At 37.3% G+C, this 16,376-nt stretch overlaps 1 protein-coding gene across 1 annotated transcript in view; it reads right to left on the bottom strand.

Moving 5' to 3' along the window:
* NBEAL2 (neurobeachin like 2) overlaps nt 1-16,376 on the bottom strand; it is a 3,059,867-nt gene that overhangs the window by 329,060 nt on the left and 2,714,431 nt on the right. Inside the window, exons 45-46 of the mRNA XM_044066003.1 lie at nt 13,773-13,870; nt 7,480-7,596 (exon numbers count right to left, since the gene is read on the bottom strand). Coding sequence (XP_043921938.1) covers nt 7,480-7,596; nt 13,773-13,870 — 215 coding nt within the window. The remainder of the gene's footprint in view (nt 1-7,479; nt 7,597-13,772; nt 13,871-16,376) is intronic.

The raw sequence follows: 16,376 nt of genomic DNA on the forward strand, positions 1-16,376 counted from the left end.
CTTTGTCTTAAGAGATAATTTAATGAAAGAGTTCACACTGAAAAAAAAATGTGCAGGAGACTTCCCCTATCATAAAACAAAATAAAATGGATAAAAGTAATTAAGTCATAAACACTATTCAAGCTTTAGTAACTATACTGATTCAGGTTGATTATGCTCTTAGGCTACCTGAGTGAAGCATATAAAATGATACCAACTGAATAAACCATGCCATATTTTGTAACCATAAATAATGTTCTGTCAAAATCTTATAATCAAATAATGTGGCTGTTCATGGCTGACAGTGACTGGAATGCTTTTTTCATGAAAATCATTATTCCACACCTGTAAATATAGTCCTACTTCAGCAAAAGTGAAGTTAAGTATCCCCCTGAATGCACTGTAGCAAACCTTGCTGAAATAATTATTACACCTTAATTTATTCATGTCTTTTAGTGATGTGTCATTCATACTTTATGAATTCTCTTTGGCTACATGATCATTAGACAGAATGAATGCAGAGTTAATGTAATATTCACTTCTATGACTTACTCATGATTGCAGTGTTTTTACAAAGTATAAACTGCAGTGTCAACATCAAAAGAACTGCCAGAAATGAAACACAGTGTAAAATGTGTGTGTATGGGAAGATGACATCTGTTTAAATCTCTCGAGTTTAGTATCAAAATTCAAGAAAATGTGTTGCTTTAAAGCTGTTACTTGATTACTCTAATTACAATCTGAAGTGAAATTAAGTATGAATGTGCATGACTGCACAAGAAGTGATAGGCGTCTTCAAGTTAAGTACACTGAAGTTTCTTCTATGACCTAGTAAGGCATTGCTTGACAGTACTGGAGGTACAATAAGTATGAAAGTTCACAAGTAAGAAAACAATTAGGCAGGTGTGTACACTGATAATGCAGTTAACAGATAAACTGAAGGGAATTGCTGTACCAGTCCTTCCAATGTAAGATGTTACGCAAAGACATAACAATTCACAAGCTGTGATAGTGGGCAAAATGTGTTATATATAACATTGCATGTTCTAGTTACATATTTACAAAACATACTTGCAAGTACAAAATACATTCATTTGGCTTACAAATGCCTGACATTTTGAAACACACCAGTAGAAACTAAACGCCTCGCAGGTATGGTATGCACGGCCCAAACCATTAATCCATAAAACACAAGAGGCCAGCATATGCAGCATATAGATACTTTATTCAAAAATATATATTGATTAAGGCATGTAATGCCACAAAAAGCACTATAATCAGTTCATAAATATTTATAGATACCACCAACCAATGGGAACATGGTATAGTCCCACCTTAAAGCTGGTTTTACAATGCTGTTAATATAATAATGTATAACTAATAATATAATCACCATATAGAAATAGGAGCATATTTGAAACAATAAAAACTCCATAAAAATATATATTTTAACAAAATAACTTATAATCTTGATATTATACATAGAAGATGATCAACAAAATTAGAAAATACTGTCAACTGTATCCTGATCTAATGACATCCTGTGCTGAGTATTGACACGTTGCTAAATATATGACCCAACTGCTACTGCAATTACCAAACACTCTAAGATCATAAACTCTACTCGTGTTAGCACTGGTGAATTGTTTTAATTTACTTACTTGGTTACAGGAACCACAGTGGCCACATGGAAAAGTACCCAAAAGTTGGTCTCCAGTCATAGTCATCTGTTTGTAAATGGCGCCCCCACTTTCTTTATGCTTGTAATGTGAGAACAGGGCTCCTAAAGTTTTGCCCCGTCTATAGGAAAACTGACATTTGGGGCCCAAAATGTTTCTTAGTTGTTCGTTTGCTAATAATATATTCCAGTTGGAATCCAGGATGTTTCTGATTACGTTATGGTTTCTGCCATATGTGGTGACAAACCTCAATGGGGACTCGACTTCTGTGGTTTGACGTTTCTTATACTCTAGTAACACATTTCCATCCTGATTATCAGACCAAATGCTAGCTGATAGTATATCAGATTTGTGATATCCCCTTTGCAAAAATCTGTTTTGGAGATCCGATTTTGCATCCTCAAAATCCGTTTGAGATGAACTAATACGTTTAATCCTCAAAAATTGAGATTTCGTTATATTATGGATGGTGTGGCGTGGATGCATGCTAGATGCATGGAGCAGGGTGTTATATTGTGGATATTTCCTGTAGGTCTTGGTACTCAAGGTGTGGTCATCATTCCTGTAAACCGTAACATCCAGAAAATCAATGGTGTTTGAATTGTATGTTATAGTGAACACTATACGCCAAATGTTATCATTCAGATATTCCACAAACTCCTGCAAATATGTGGCGTCTGCACGCCACACCATCCAACAATCATCGAGGTATCTACGCCAGATGTCAATTTTGACCATGTATATGTTGTGAAGTGGGTTATATATCAGGCATTCTTCAAAGTATGCCATAAATAAGTCTGCATATATGGGGGCAAAAGATGCCCACATAGCAGTACCTTGAAGTTGCCAATAGCACTCCCCTTGAAAGTAGAAAACATTTTTGTCAAGCACATGTTCAGCCATGCATACAAGCAAAGTATTAAGTCCTGGTGGATATAACTTGGAATGTTCCAACCAATATTGTAGCACCTGTAGGCCCGCCCAATGGGGTATGCTGGTATATAACGACTTCACATCCAAGGTGCACATAAGCCAATGTGGTTCAAGTTGGGTGTCTTGTATGATCTGAAGAAACTGGGTAGTATCCTGGAGTCTGGCCCTGACCACTGTCAGTAATGGTTTAAGATGTTGTGTCAGGAACATGGAGAATGGTTCTGTAAGGGAGCCAATACCTGACACAATAGGTCAGGAGGTTTAGAAATAGATTTGTGTATTTTAGGAAGCAGATACAGAATTTGTTTTTGGGGGTCCATCACTGTTAAATGTTTGACCATATTTTGAGTAATGATTCCTTCTTCCTCCGCCCGATTCAAAAATATATCAATTTCTTTTTTGAAATTGGGGGTAGGATCAATAGACATATGCATATAACATTTGGTATCTGATAGTTGTTCCAAACCTTCATTTAGATAATAACTCATGTTCATAACCACAACTGCCCCTCCTTTATCTGCTGGTAATATAGCAATATTGTGATTATTTCTCAGTTCCTCCAAAGCCATTTTTTCAGATGAGGAAATATTCTGACCCATGACTTGTAATTCAATATGTGGGAAATGTAAATCCCTAAGGACTGATTGTTGGAAAATGGACACATGTTTGTTCATTGGAGGTTGGAATTGAGATTTGCAGAATCTAAAATCATTAGATCTTTGAGAAGTTTGTGAAGTCTGTTCTGAAAAGAATATCTTTAGATTAAGATTACGGCAAAAACTCATAACATCAAACACAATATTATATTCATTACAAAAAAAGCCTGGTACAAATCCAAGACCTTTATTGGGTAGTTTTTCTTGATCATTGGTCAATATAACATTGGACAAATTCAACACATTTTTGTATTCATGGTCAGTTATCTCAGTAATGTTTGTATCAATCCCTCTACAGAGTCTATTCCACTTCCCATGTTTGTATTTGCGGCCACCCCGCCGCCCTTTTCCACTTCTAAAGGGTGAGCCGAGTTGGACCTTTTGTGCATAGGTGACACCTGGAGTTGGGCACTTTCACTATCTGTGTAGGAGGATTCCTCCCCTGATGTGCTAGCAAAAAATTTTTCATTAGTTTTAAGGATGGACCTAGGTCTCTTCCTAGTTCTGCCCCTTGCCGTCCCCTGGCTAGTATCCATGAATCTAACAGATCTATGTGATTCAAAAGGGCGCCCCCCTTGGTAATCAGTGATATTCCTGTTAAACTTTTTAATTTTCCTCTCCCTTGTTTGTTTCTCATAGTTGCCAGTTCCTTAGACAGCCTGGACACTGACTCTTCATATATAGATAGTGATTCAAATTTTTTACATTCCTCACAGATTGATTTCACTTCTGATAAATTTATATCAATCATTCTTTCATAGTATAAGGCAAGTATTTTTACAAACATCATGGATGCTTGTTGTAATTCCATGTTCCATTCTGTGGTTTGTCTCTCTTCAGATCTTCTAACCAACAGCTATAGCCGTATTCTCAGACCCCTAGGGGCCATATCCTTGTTGATGTACACACGGAATAATCTGAGATGCCAGATGTTGGCTCTAAGGTTTTTTTAAACCTTTACTAAGATTTTGAAAAGCCACATCACATCCATCTGATGGATTAACAATGGAATCATTTTGATTATTGCCTGAGATGTGGTCTATCCCAAAGACCCCTATGTCATCCCGATCGGCACACAATCCTTGAAGAATTTTATCCAAATCCACAACTATTTATGGTATCTCAGAAACCAAAAATGATGACAATGGGTATATAGGGCAAAAAATGAGCTAATCAGGCTGTCCAAGGAATCAGCAACCTATGATGCTGTTTCTGCATTCCGAAACAGACAATAAACAGGTGAATTCCCTGATGCCAGGCGCAGTTATACCAAGTTAAAATACTAGTCTGTGAGTAACAATGAAGCAGAACCAGAAAGAGAGTAGACTCAAACTAAAGGTACCTATAAACAATTGTATCCAACAACTATTGAGACATCAGTGTTACAGTGATTTTAAAATAACCACATTACTTTGAGGACCTAGTCTGTTAACTTTGTACAATGACCTTCACATTACTATTTCTTTCAAATCTGGATATAACAAGGTATTCATACATAAGAAAAAGGTGATTTTATCTAGTTAATTATACTACCGTATACATGCCCAATATCTAAAAATAACAATGTGGCAGGACCAAAAAGAAAAATGGGCCTAAACGAAATATACATAGATGTGACACTAATTCCTATTTGCAATGATATCTAAACACTTTTCAGACATCAATATTACTATAATAGTCAGAAAACACAAGACTTTACAAACCTGGTCCGCAGGTTGTATGAAGAGATGAATAAGGATATAACAAAATTTGGGTACACAGGGTAGTGGTAATCTTATGTTGTTTTGAATAATTCTATAGCATGCTCAACACCTCAAAATAAAGTATGTTGAATGTGATCTAACATGGGATGTTATGCTGAAAGTGATTATAGTACTGCTTCAATGTTATGATAATATAACTACATAATGTCCTATGGATACAATTCTATCTACTGATAATGTAATATCAAGGTAGAATAAATCAACATATTATGTGTAGACCACAATTATGATAGTATGATTTCAACACAATAGTGTATTTATACCACGCATCAAATTAGGTTATTCCTGGACAATAGAGATATGCCACTTAATTTTGATATGATATGCTAATATATATCAACCATATCAAGCTGTTGGTGAGAGAACTACAGCAGTATTATTATATCCAATGGACAAGGTTCAGATAGTTATAAATACATGTGCCATATTATATCATAGGAGAAAACCATTTAAACTAGTGTGTGCACATATATAGGAGTCCCATTGGAATCGTGTGATTTATAATGTTGAAGTACAATAAAATAAAAATGCATCCATGAGCCCAATGGCTTGCCACTATATAAGATGAGAATAAATTAGTGCATCCCCATGTAATAGGCCCCAAAGAATTGGCCCATAAAACTTCTATATTAAACTCGTCCAACAATACTTAGTGATATAAGCCACATATATATGATATAATGAAGTACTGTACCCTTTCGAGTTGTATGCCCTGAATACCTAAATCTGACAAACCATAAACATACCAACTAGATAGATTGCACTAGACGTGTTCCTAGTGTTGGATATACATAGAGTATATATTTTACAATAACCCCTTCGTGGTTCACCAGTCCCAATCAGAACCATAAAATGAAAAATAATATGCAAAAAAATACAATACAATTGAAAAAAAGGTACAAAATGGTTTGTTTAGCAAGACTGTGTTCTTGAAGTATAATGCAAAAAGCGTAAATCTCCTCGTTGTTAATTGGCCCCAATGTATCTTGTGCCTTGTAAAAAATTTTTTAGTAAACACAGTACCATCAGGAAAGTCCAAGGTCATAATGGTTGAGTGAGGCTGGATAGTGTCTTACTGGCGTATTTTCAAAGCGGTAGTCCGTAAATACCTGAAACTGTAGTTTAAATACTTACAAAATTCAAAGTATATAGTTCACTGAAAAAAACAGATAACCCAAGAAAAATTGCGCCCATCGTCTTCATAAACCATGCAAAGAAATAATCCGTTGGTTCCTGAAACTGTAGTTCGAAAAACAGATAGCCCAGAAAAATGGCCGCCCAGCGTCTTCATAAGATCATGCCATTACTGTTGAAACACCATTTAATCCGGCCAAATCATTCCAATCACGATGCACCAAAATGAAACAAAGTAGAAGAAAGTAAAAAAAAAAAAAAACAGACAGACCTTGGATAGTCAGTTAAACCACAAACGATCCCTGATACTATTCCTTTAGGACCACAAAACGCCAATGCCACATGTAAAGCACCAGTAGTTTAGATCGAATTCCAAAGAATACAGTAGACAGTTTGACCCAAATAGTATATCCTTTATGGTGATATCTCGCCACAAATCCATTCCAATGATCGGTTACATTGAAGAAAATGGGGAAGAAATCCTCATACCCGAACAGAAATAAAAAGCTGCAGCCCAACAGCGATTTTGAAACACACACCAGAACCAGAACTGTAACACACATATGCAAGGTATATGAGTATTATATGAATATACCAAAAAACAAGCACTCGGACAGCCATTTACACTCTAGGACTTTATTCACACAGCACAGCAAACCAGTACATAGAACAAACCATTTGTTCTATTTACTGGTTTGCTGTGCTGTGTGAATAAAGCCCTAGGGCATAAACGGCTGTCCGAGTGCTTGTTTTTTGGTTTATTAGTAACTGCTCTAGCACTCTTTCTCCTTGAGGTGGTTTATTATATGAATATCCTAAGACAACCTTCAGAATCAGTAGAGTAGCATTTATTTATGGTACACAGAGGGAACCCAGTGGTCCTTTCTCCAGCTATGAAGTTGTCAGAACCAACACAAGTATAACACACAAAATCAATACTTTTCACTACCTAAATATTACAAAGGCAAGGGTCATAAAAAGATAAACAAGGCAGCCATTATGAAGTCTTATTTAATATGTATTAATTAGCTCCACATCATGTACCTTTTGCCTAGTGATTACGTAGCTAACAAATATTTATAGCATATTAAAATGTATGCAAATACACGACATCAAGTAGCCCACCTGTCATATGTCAATCATATCTGGCATGCCCAAACCTGAGTGAAGTCAAGGGGCATACCTTACTTCACTTATACTCCTACTTTTTATACATATGTGAGTTTGAGGAACCTCTTGTATGAATGAATCATTACTTGACACCACATTCAGTTTATTTTACTATCAAATTCCCAATCCCATACTTCTCCTAGTCATAAGAGTAAATGATCTTACATCTACAAAAAAGGATTTAATCGCTCCAAGGTTTCTAAAGATGTCAGGTGAGTATGTATCCAGTCTGGAAAGACGTCTTGCAGCTTTATCAGCAGACAACCTAGCTGGGTGTGGCTCCTGAAAAATTATAAAAAAGAAATACTGTTATGGCAAGTTTAAGAATATACTGTGACAAATACATAGCAGCTTGCTTCAGCTATTATCCATCACACGCTTTTTCATTCATTTTTAACTTGCAGAGATCACTGAGACAGCTGAATATACTAGAATAAACACAATGTCAAATTCCTGCATGGCAGTAATGTATACAAGTGAAGACAATATTACTTATCAATAAAGGTAGTTCCACCAGGACAGTCACCAGTACTGAACATACTCCTTTATTTTTAAGCATGACCACAAGATATACAAGTTGTCCACTGCAACCCACCAAAGTCAAGCAGGAACTTGCTGTAACTTTAGATATTTAAGAACCTCTCTGTCAGCAGGGTATTCATTGTTAAACAGCTTTGCTTAAAGGTGATACTCCTTAGTCAGAACTGTTTCACAGGATTGTTCTCATCTCTTCATCCATCCCACTTTTGTCGGTATCAGAGGAATACCCACTGTTGGTCAACCTTTGTGAAGCTAGTATCAGAGAGTGGTGTTCTAGTAAGAGGAGATTATATTATAACCTCAAGACAGATGAAAGAGACCTGTTGTCTTTCCTCTGTAACAACAAAAGTATACGTATTGTGAAGCCCGACAAAGGGGGAGGGGGTGTTGGATAAATTCTTGAATTCATCCAAGATGCTGGAATTTCTAAACAATGGTGAATTTTTCACAGATGTCTCCAGTAATGAAATCAAAACTGCATACCATGGTATTTTGGACTTGGAAGACATGTTTATCACCTATGACTTAGATATTAAAACTTGAGACTATTTCACAGTGAAACATCCTAGGATCCAAGCAATTTTTGGGGATCCCGAAGATGCACAAATCCCCCTGTGACTCCCCCCTTAGACCAATTGTGGCTTTGGCAAGATCCAAGTATGAGCTACTAGCCAAATTTGTGGATTTTAAATTTAAACTTTTTTACAACCACAAGGGGCATTCACTAAAAGACTATTGGCACTTTCTTGAGACCACGGCTGGGTTACCATATTTATCTGAGGGATTATTTGTGACCAGTGACATTCAGGATCTCTTCCCTGTTATTCCTCATGACAAGGGGCTCCAATAGTTTTTGGAATCCATAGTGAAGGGCTCAGACCTGAATCGTACTGACATAAGTCTGGTTTACCAGTGTATGGAAACAGTCTTGACCAACAATTTAGTCTATTTTGAAGGCGAGTATTAAAAACAACACAAAAGTGTTGCAATGGGGGCAGCTTCAGCCCTTATTTTTGCCAATATGCTACTGTGGAACTGGGAAACCAGTATTGTGACTAATCCCCCACTGTTCATTCATGTGGAAAGATATCTCAGGTATTTGGATGATATATTCATTCTGTGGAAAGGAAATGTTGAGAAATTTTTGTTTTTTGTGGAATTTTTACATCAATCGACTAATTTCCTTCAGTTCACCCATCAATATCACAATGACTATTCATTTCTTCAACGTCACTATTTATAAGAATGAGAATGTAAGTACGAGTCTAACATTTATAGAAACCCAACATATTCCAATACCTACTTACATTTTGACAGCTAGCACTGCCTTTGGCAGAAAAAGAACCTGGTCACTGGGCAACTGATAAGGCTGAGAAGGCTAGTGACTGATGACCAGATATTCCAAGAAGAGGCGGCTTTTTTGATTAATCTTTTTACTAAACGTGCTTATCCATCTACGTTGGTGGACAATATCTATCAATGGGTCTGTGAACACAAAATATAGAGTACTTTTAAATCGTTCACATGTATCAGAGAACAAAGAGTGTTCTGTCAAGGACAAGAACTTGACTCAAGTTTTTGTAGTGGGATTTTGTAGAGACTTTTCCAGTGTGAAACAAATTACTAACAGTCTTCAGAACTTTTGGGATACTTGACCAGGTTGGGGTGTAACCCAGATTTGTTTACAAAAATAGTAAGAACCTTAAACTCCTAGAAAATAACAGGGGTGGTGAAGGCTTTGTGGATAGGAATGTTGACATGAAATACTGTGGGTCTTGCAAACAATGCAAATTTATTTTACAGGGCGCACACTACATGGTGGCAGGTTACCCCAAACTGCTAATAATCAGAGGGAACTTTAACTGTGAAAACAAAAGGGGTTGCATACATAGCTTTTTGCTCCTCATGCCCCGCGTTCCATGTTGGCAAGACCATCGGCCCATTGAGAGAAAAGATTTACCAGCATATTTATGCCATTAAAAAGGCACACAACATCAACACCTTGTACAAGTATTCATTAAATGCACAGACTTTAAAAAAATCTGGGTTTTCTGCGCTTGAGAAGGTTCTAGTACCTACTAGAGGTGGAGATTGGGAATTGCATCTAGAACAACGTGAACTGTTTTGGCAGCTCCTTTTGAATGCAGGGATATTCCCTGGATTGAATGCCTTTGTTTCCATAAAACTCATTTTAAGAATTAAGGCATCTAGTATTTAATAAAATTCTTGGAATTCTACCAAAGCCAATAACTCAGCTGGAGAATCATTATTCTCCAACTCTGCTGGAAAAAAAATGGAACTCACTTCCTGCTGAATTAACCACTACATCCTCCTTGCCCCAATTCAAAATATCCCAAAAGATGTATATAAACAGGGATTGGCTATGTCCATGTCTAAACCCAGACTAACCCAAAAAAATAACAAGAAAAAGGTAAGAAAAACATAGCTATGTCCAGGTCTAAACCCAGTCTAATCCAAAAAGAATAACAAGACAAAGGTAAGAAAAACATAGCCCACAGATGTGAAATACCCATTAATAACCATTACCCACCCAGACAACATACACTTCTCTACAACCATTAGAATTCTATTATCAGGAAGATAACTTGACTTAACTACCCATTCTGAAGCTATGCTCTTCTACCCCTCTACATACTATTTACAATAACTTCCCTTCTTACCTAACCACATTTTCTCTTAACTATCATCCTTAACATTCAACCTGGAAATACTTTTCTTTCTTTTTTACACACTTCAAAGATGTAAAATGTTATCTCTGTATAGTTATACCTAAACCTACAATGTTTGCTTGATTTAAATGTAACCTTGACTATAAACAGTCAGTGATTTGTTAAATGTTTAGATTTCTATGTAACCACAACTTTAAGTGTCACTTATTTGCAATGTGGAGCTTTTCTCCCTGGGCCTCTGCTGAAAATGGACATGTATCCAGTCGGACTTTCCCGGTTAACAAATGTAAAATAAAATAAAATAAAAAAAAATAAATAAATTGGCATTATATTACATTTAAACAAGGTTTCACAAAGTATTACCTTTTATGTTAACCATGGTTGATGCATTTTTTGGCAGTTTAGTTTTAGGGAGGGTTTTACATAGATTTGTGTTCTGATATGACTACACTTGAAGCATTTAGCATTTAAAATTTTACACTTTAGACATGAGTATGTTAAATGTAATAATTTTAATGTTTTCTATTTATTTATTTTTTAAAAATGTTTTCTTAGCATTATTTCTCATTTTACATCAACAATTTACGTGTGTTAAATTTTTGTAATGCTTGGTGCATTTAAGGTTTTTTAAGGAATGCAGGAAGTTGCTAAATTATTTCTGAGGAAGTTCCTGCTTTACTGGAATGAAAGTGCTCAAACCATTAAACTCTGTGTGTGCTGTGACTTTCTGATCAGTTTTTTTTTTGTTTTATTTAAGAAATAAAAGAAGGGGAATTTTCCTACCTCGAAACAGAACAGAAATCTCCTAAAACCAAATAACCCCAGAGGTCAAAAACAGGATGAAGGTAAGCCAGCAGCCCTCCTAGCTGAGAAGGCCTTGAACCTGTTGAATGAGTGCTAAGCTGTCTTAACTCAGATGGGAGGTACAAATTATGGGATTTTTCTGAAGTTCATTATGGGACATCTTTCCAAACACTGGGCTCATCTTAAATGATATACCCAAGCTTTGGTACATGGTAAACAAATGAACACTACAGCAGGTTACAGTAGAACAGGACTACAAGTGTGCTTGATGGGAGAACTCAAAGCAAACAAATGAAAAAGTACACTTGTGTAAGATTAACACTGCTGCAGTAGTATAAAGTTATACTGGATGTATTCTACCACGGATAATGGACATCCAGCCAATATACTAAACCTCATGGGTACCTTCTTTGTGCACTGTATGTCAGTTAAGGTACAAGAGCATGTTGGTATAAATAGGATGTGCAGGTGCCAAAATTCACAGCTTTCTTGCCTCTAAAAGGGAATCTGGAACCAAAAGGGAAGTCTTGTCCTGGTATTTCCAATTTTTGTCAACTTATGTCATTCCAGAAATAATAAGACAAAGAAGACAGGGACCTCACCCCAATCAGGGTTAAAGTGTAAGAAAAAAATAACAGGGAAGTTGGAAAGCACGGCACTAGTACTGCAACAGTGATCTTTTCAAACATGTACAGTCATGGCACGTTTACTTACATAACTGTATTATGTTCATCACTAGATCACTGTTCATCATCATCATCCCTGTTTTCTACAAGGGGTCGGGATGTCATTCCAACTGTCACCATCTCACTCGCTTCAATGCCACTCTTCTACTTTCTTAGATAGTCATGCTTGACACAGGCCGTACACCTGACAGACCCAATGCAAAAGTGAAGTTTCCCTGTTCAGACTGGCAGCAAGAAAGTTCTGAAGATTTTTGCACCTGCATATCTTTTATGTACAGCTTCACTTTCTTGCCTTTGGGTTATAAGATGGATGGACAGTGTGGGAAGGTGGCTAAGCTTCGATATGCTGGCGAGATGTATGGTATCCTTGCAGGATACTTCCCATATGTAATTAATACTCCAACAGTGATCACAAGAGAACATTTGGTAGGCAAGTGTCTGTACTGTTTAATGGCCAGAGTATTACTCTCATCCAATGTGCTGGTCCTAAAGGCAACAGGAACTCCTCTTTCAGTCATAATTTAAGGCTACAGTATTGTGGAGGGTACTAATGGCCAACCAAACTAATAATGAATTTTAAGACTTGGCTCATAAAAATCTATTAGAACACAGAAGAACACAAAAGTAATCTATAGGTTCATAGGTTCGGTAGTCTCTGGGTGATGAATCAGTCGGGCAGTCAATCATTGGTCTGATGCTAGATGTGAATCCCTTCATGATCAGGTGGGCAAAGTGGGCCCAGGCCAGTTTGCAACCCATCTTGTGACGTATGGGTTTACATTTAAGCTAGTGAGTTTTCAATGATACCTGGGGTTGTGTGTCGAAAGCCTTGCCAGGTCAAAAGTAGGCTGTGTGGACTGCCTCCTTCTAGTCAATGGCCTTGGTGACCATTTCAAAAAGTCAGGTTTAAAAAGTCCCCTATGTCTTTATTTATGAGTTCCATTATGATCCCTGTCCATGGCTTTGCAGAGACCAGCTTGTCCTGCTGATGGGGGCCGGTAGTAGTTTCGGGTGGAGGCACCTCTCCCTTGTGAAGTGGGACCATGTCTTGCCTTGCCTTGGACTCTGCATCTGGAGGTTTGGCTAAGATTAAACAGCTGCCCTAACTGCGGGTTTTTAATTCCTTGAGTTTTGTTGAGTTGTGGAGCACCACCACACCACCATCTCCCATGGATGCTGTGTTTTTTTTTTCGCCTTTCAGAGGAGCATTTGAGATGTTTGGGGACTACAATCCTCTGGTATAGATCTGGGTATTAGATATCTCTCCTTTTGGGAGAGATTTGCACTGAACCTGTCAATGTCAGTAATGTGTGTGTTCATATGTTTTGTGATTTTTTGATATTTTGAACTAATTCTCTGCATATTTGATCTCAGGGTTTCCATATAGCCATAAAAGGCCTTAATAAAAGGCCTGATGATTGTCTTTTTTTTAGAGATTTTTTTCTCAAAATTTGCCTTGATTTTTTTATGAGAGATCTCAGTTTTTACTTTTAATGATCAAGATTTATCTTCCCTTTACGGATTTTTCTTGTTTTATCTTTTTTCTTGTGTTGTTTGTTTATGGCTGGGGTCGCTGGTGGGGTCCCTGGGCTTGGTATTTGGGGCTTTGGTATACATGTCTCCTTGCCTGATCCATGCAGTCCTGAGGTAGGAGGTGCTGGGTTTGTGAATTTGTAAGTCTGAGTAATATACTAAGCTAGTTTTATGCTACAGCATATCCAGTCCACATATCATTTACCTTTAACAGCTGGCAAGGTGTCTGTCCAAAGTTGCTGATAATGCCTTCCAAAGCCTTTCTCTCAGTCTCATCAGCAACAGCATCCAAGTCTACAGCACCTGGCGAAGACAAAAACAGTGTTTTAGAGAAAATTAATTCAGTAAGGTAGTAGACTTTACACTTCAAAATCATGTATTCTTCTCCTACTATATAATACATCACTGCTTCTGAACAACTGAAATTAGCAATTTTTAAAATAAACAGCATCCACACTAAAGGTTAATTACACAGTACTTGTCACACTTGCAGTCTTCGACTGCAACTCAATCTCCAAGGCAGTCTGCTGAACAATTCTCCTCTTTCAAGCAGAGGGCACTGTTGCAAAGATTCTTCAGCAATACTTTTTAGCCTACCTCAAAGTCCATTTTTTACCTGTGACATCAGAGTACCAGGAGTAGAAAGGGGTGGTCCTTCTCTTCTTGATATAACTCCAGTTTGGAAGACACCACTTGCAAGCTAAAAACAAATAACTCCCCAGTTGCAGTGTGTGTGTGTGTGTGTGTGTGTGTGTGTGTGTGTGTGTGTGTGTGTGTGTGTGTGTGTGTGTGTGTGTGTGTGTGTGCGTGCATGCATGTGCCTGTGTTGGGGGGGTAGGCACAGATCATCTGTCCTCAACACTATGAAGTTGCACTAGATGCAACATGACAAGCACCAAAGTGCTGGCAAATGGAAGACAGAAAGGTTGCATAAGGAAAAGCCTTTTAAGGAATGGGCATTGAAACGCAAAATTCAGGAAAGATCAAAGCAGCACAAATGTCTTGGACAGAAAACTCCATAAAGCAAGGAGGAGAAATTGCAACTGCCACAGTGGAATGAGAATTTAGTGGGCTTCAAAAATATTTTACCTCCAAATCACAACATGTAACAGGTGACTCAGAGTGCTAAAGTTGGCCTGCTGGAGGACAGCTCTACAGAAGACTTTCCCTTTTGCAGTTTTCTGGTTCTGACAATAGAATTGTATGCATGTTAAAAAACACACTCATTACTAGTTCTTTCTTCTAAGGATGCCCCCAAAAAGCTGCTTAGGTAACAGCATCTCAATGCTTAAAACTCAGAAGCCACATATATTATTACCTCACTATTTCACTCCATTATTGCCAATGGTACAATCTAATGATTATCACATAAGGATACAGAAACCCCTTAATTTACATATGTATTCTAGTAACTACTAAGGAAAAAGTCTGAATGCTCTACATAAAAAAGGTCCTAACACATAAGAGACATTATCTTATATCGCTAACAAACAGTAATGTCTACTATCTCCACTAAATGAAGCTGCAAAGCTATTTGACTATGACAATAAAACCTGAAGTAACTAAAATGAGCAAAAGACATTCAGGAAGTTTTAAAAAAATACTTACAAAAACATATTAAACATTGCTGGTGCTTTCAAAACTGCTATGGATGCAGAGGTATAACCAAACACCAGTACTTTATACCTACAGTGGCATAGCCTGTTGCCCTTGCCTTCTGACAATGCTCTGTTAAAGACCAAGTCTGCCTGTATGACCCTCAAAACCAGTCCCTATGCCACCATCCTTCTAGTAAAGGGATAGGCCAGGAGCTTATACTTCCAATACCTGTAAGATGACTGGGTTGGATCACTGGCACCTGAGGCAGTACTTCATACTGAGATACACTTCAGTACTCACAATGCCAGTCTGCGTTTTGGACTGCTATCTGGCAGCTACATGAAGACTTAGAAGCTTAGGTTTTGAATATGACATTTTTTCTAAGATATAAGTCAGACTCAAGAACCTGTACTTAACCTCTTTAATGTAAGCCTCTCCACTGGCAACATTTCTGAAGCCTGGAAAACAGCTAATATAATGTTGTTCCACGGGTGGCCCAACAGCACCCATTGGCCCCAGATGTAAAGTTATGGAATGTACAGTCTTAAACCTCATTAATCCAGGCACTAAAAATTTGTTAACCTAGGGCCCTCATCAATTTTGCTCTGTTAAAGGAAGGTCCTGCCTCTCTAACTTGATTTCTTTAAAAAAAAAAAAAAACAAAGCAGTAGATAGTGATTATGTAGCACATGCAGTGTATCCGGACCTAGCCAAAGCCTCTGGTACTATTCTCCATTGCAGGTATTATCGAAAAACTTGTAAATCTAAATATAAATCCCTATGTGCAAAAGACAGCTAACTGACTGTCTGACATCAGTCAGAGTCCTAAGTGACAAATTTTAAACAAAAAGTTACCAGTAGACAGAGCTCAGTGTTGGTCACTCTCTTATGTTGTATTCATTTCAGTCCTTCAGGCCAACACCCCAGGTCTATGGTTATCAAAGTTTACAGATGAAAGTAAATTAGGAGTTTTTATTTAAAATTCTACTGATTCACAACTGTTCTAAACTGGGTTATACTACATTAACAATTAGTACAAGAATAACAGTCTCAAATTAAATGCAAAAAAATTACTATAGTTAATTTTGGTAAATGCATATTTTCCCATACCTTACAAGTGGCACTGTTGTCAAGAGATCTAGGCCATCTTACTGATAATTCCTTAATATTTGACCATCATGCCTCCGCAGTAGTTAGGAAAGCCTTCTGA

Source organism: Protopterus annectens, chromosome 3.part0 (genome assembly GCF_019279795.1).
Source record: "Protopterus annectens isolate FY-2018-M chromosome 3.part0, PAN1.0, whole genome shotgun sequence".
NCBI classification, from domain to species: domain Eukaryota; kingdom Metazoa; phylum Chordata; order Ceratodontiformes; family Protopteridae; genus Protopterus; species Protopterus annectens.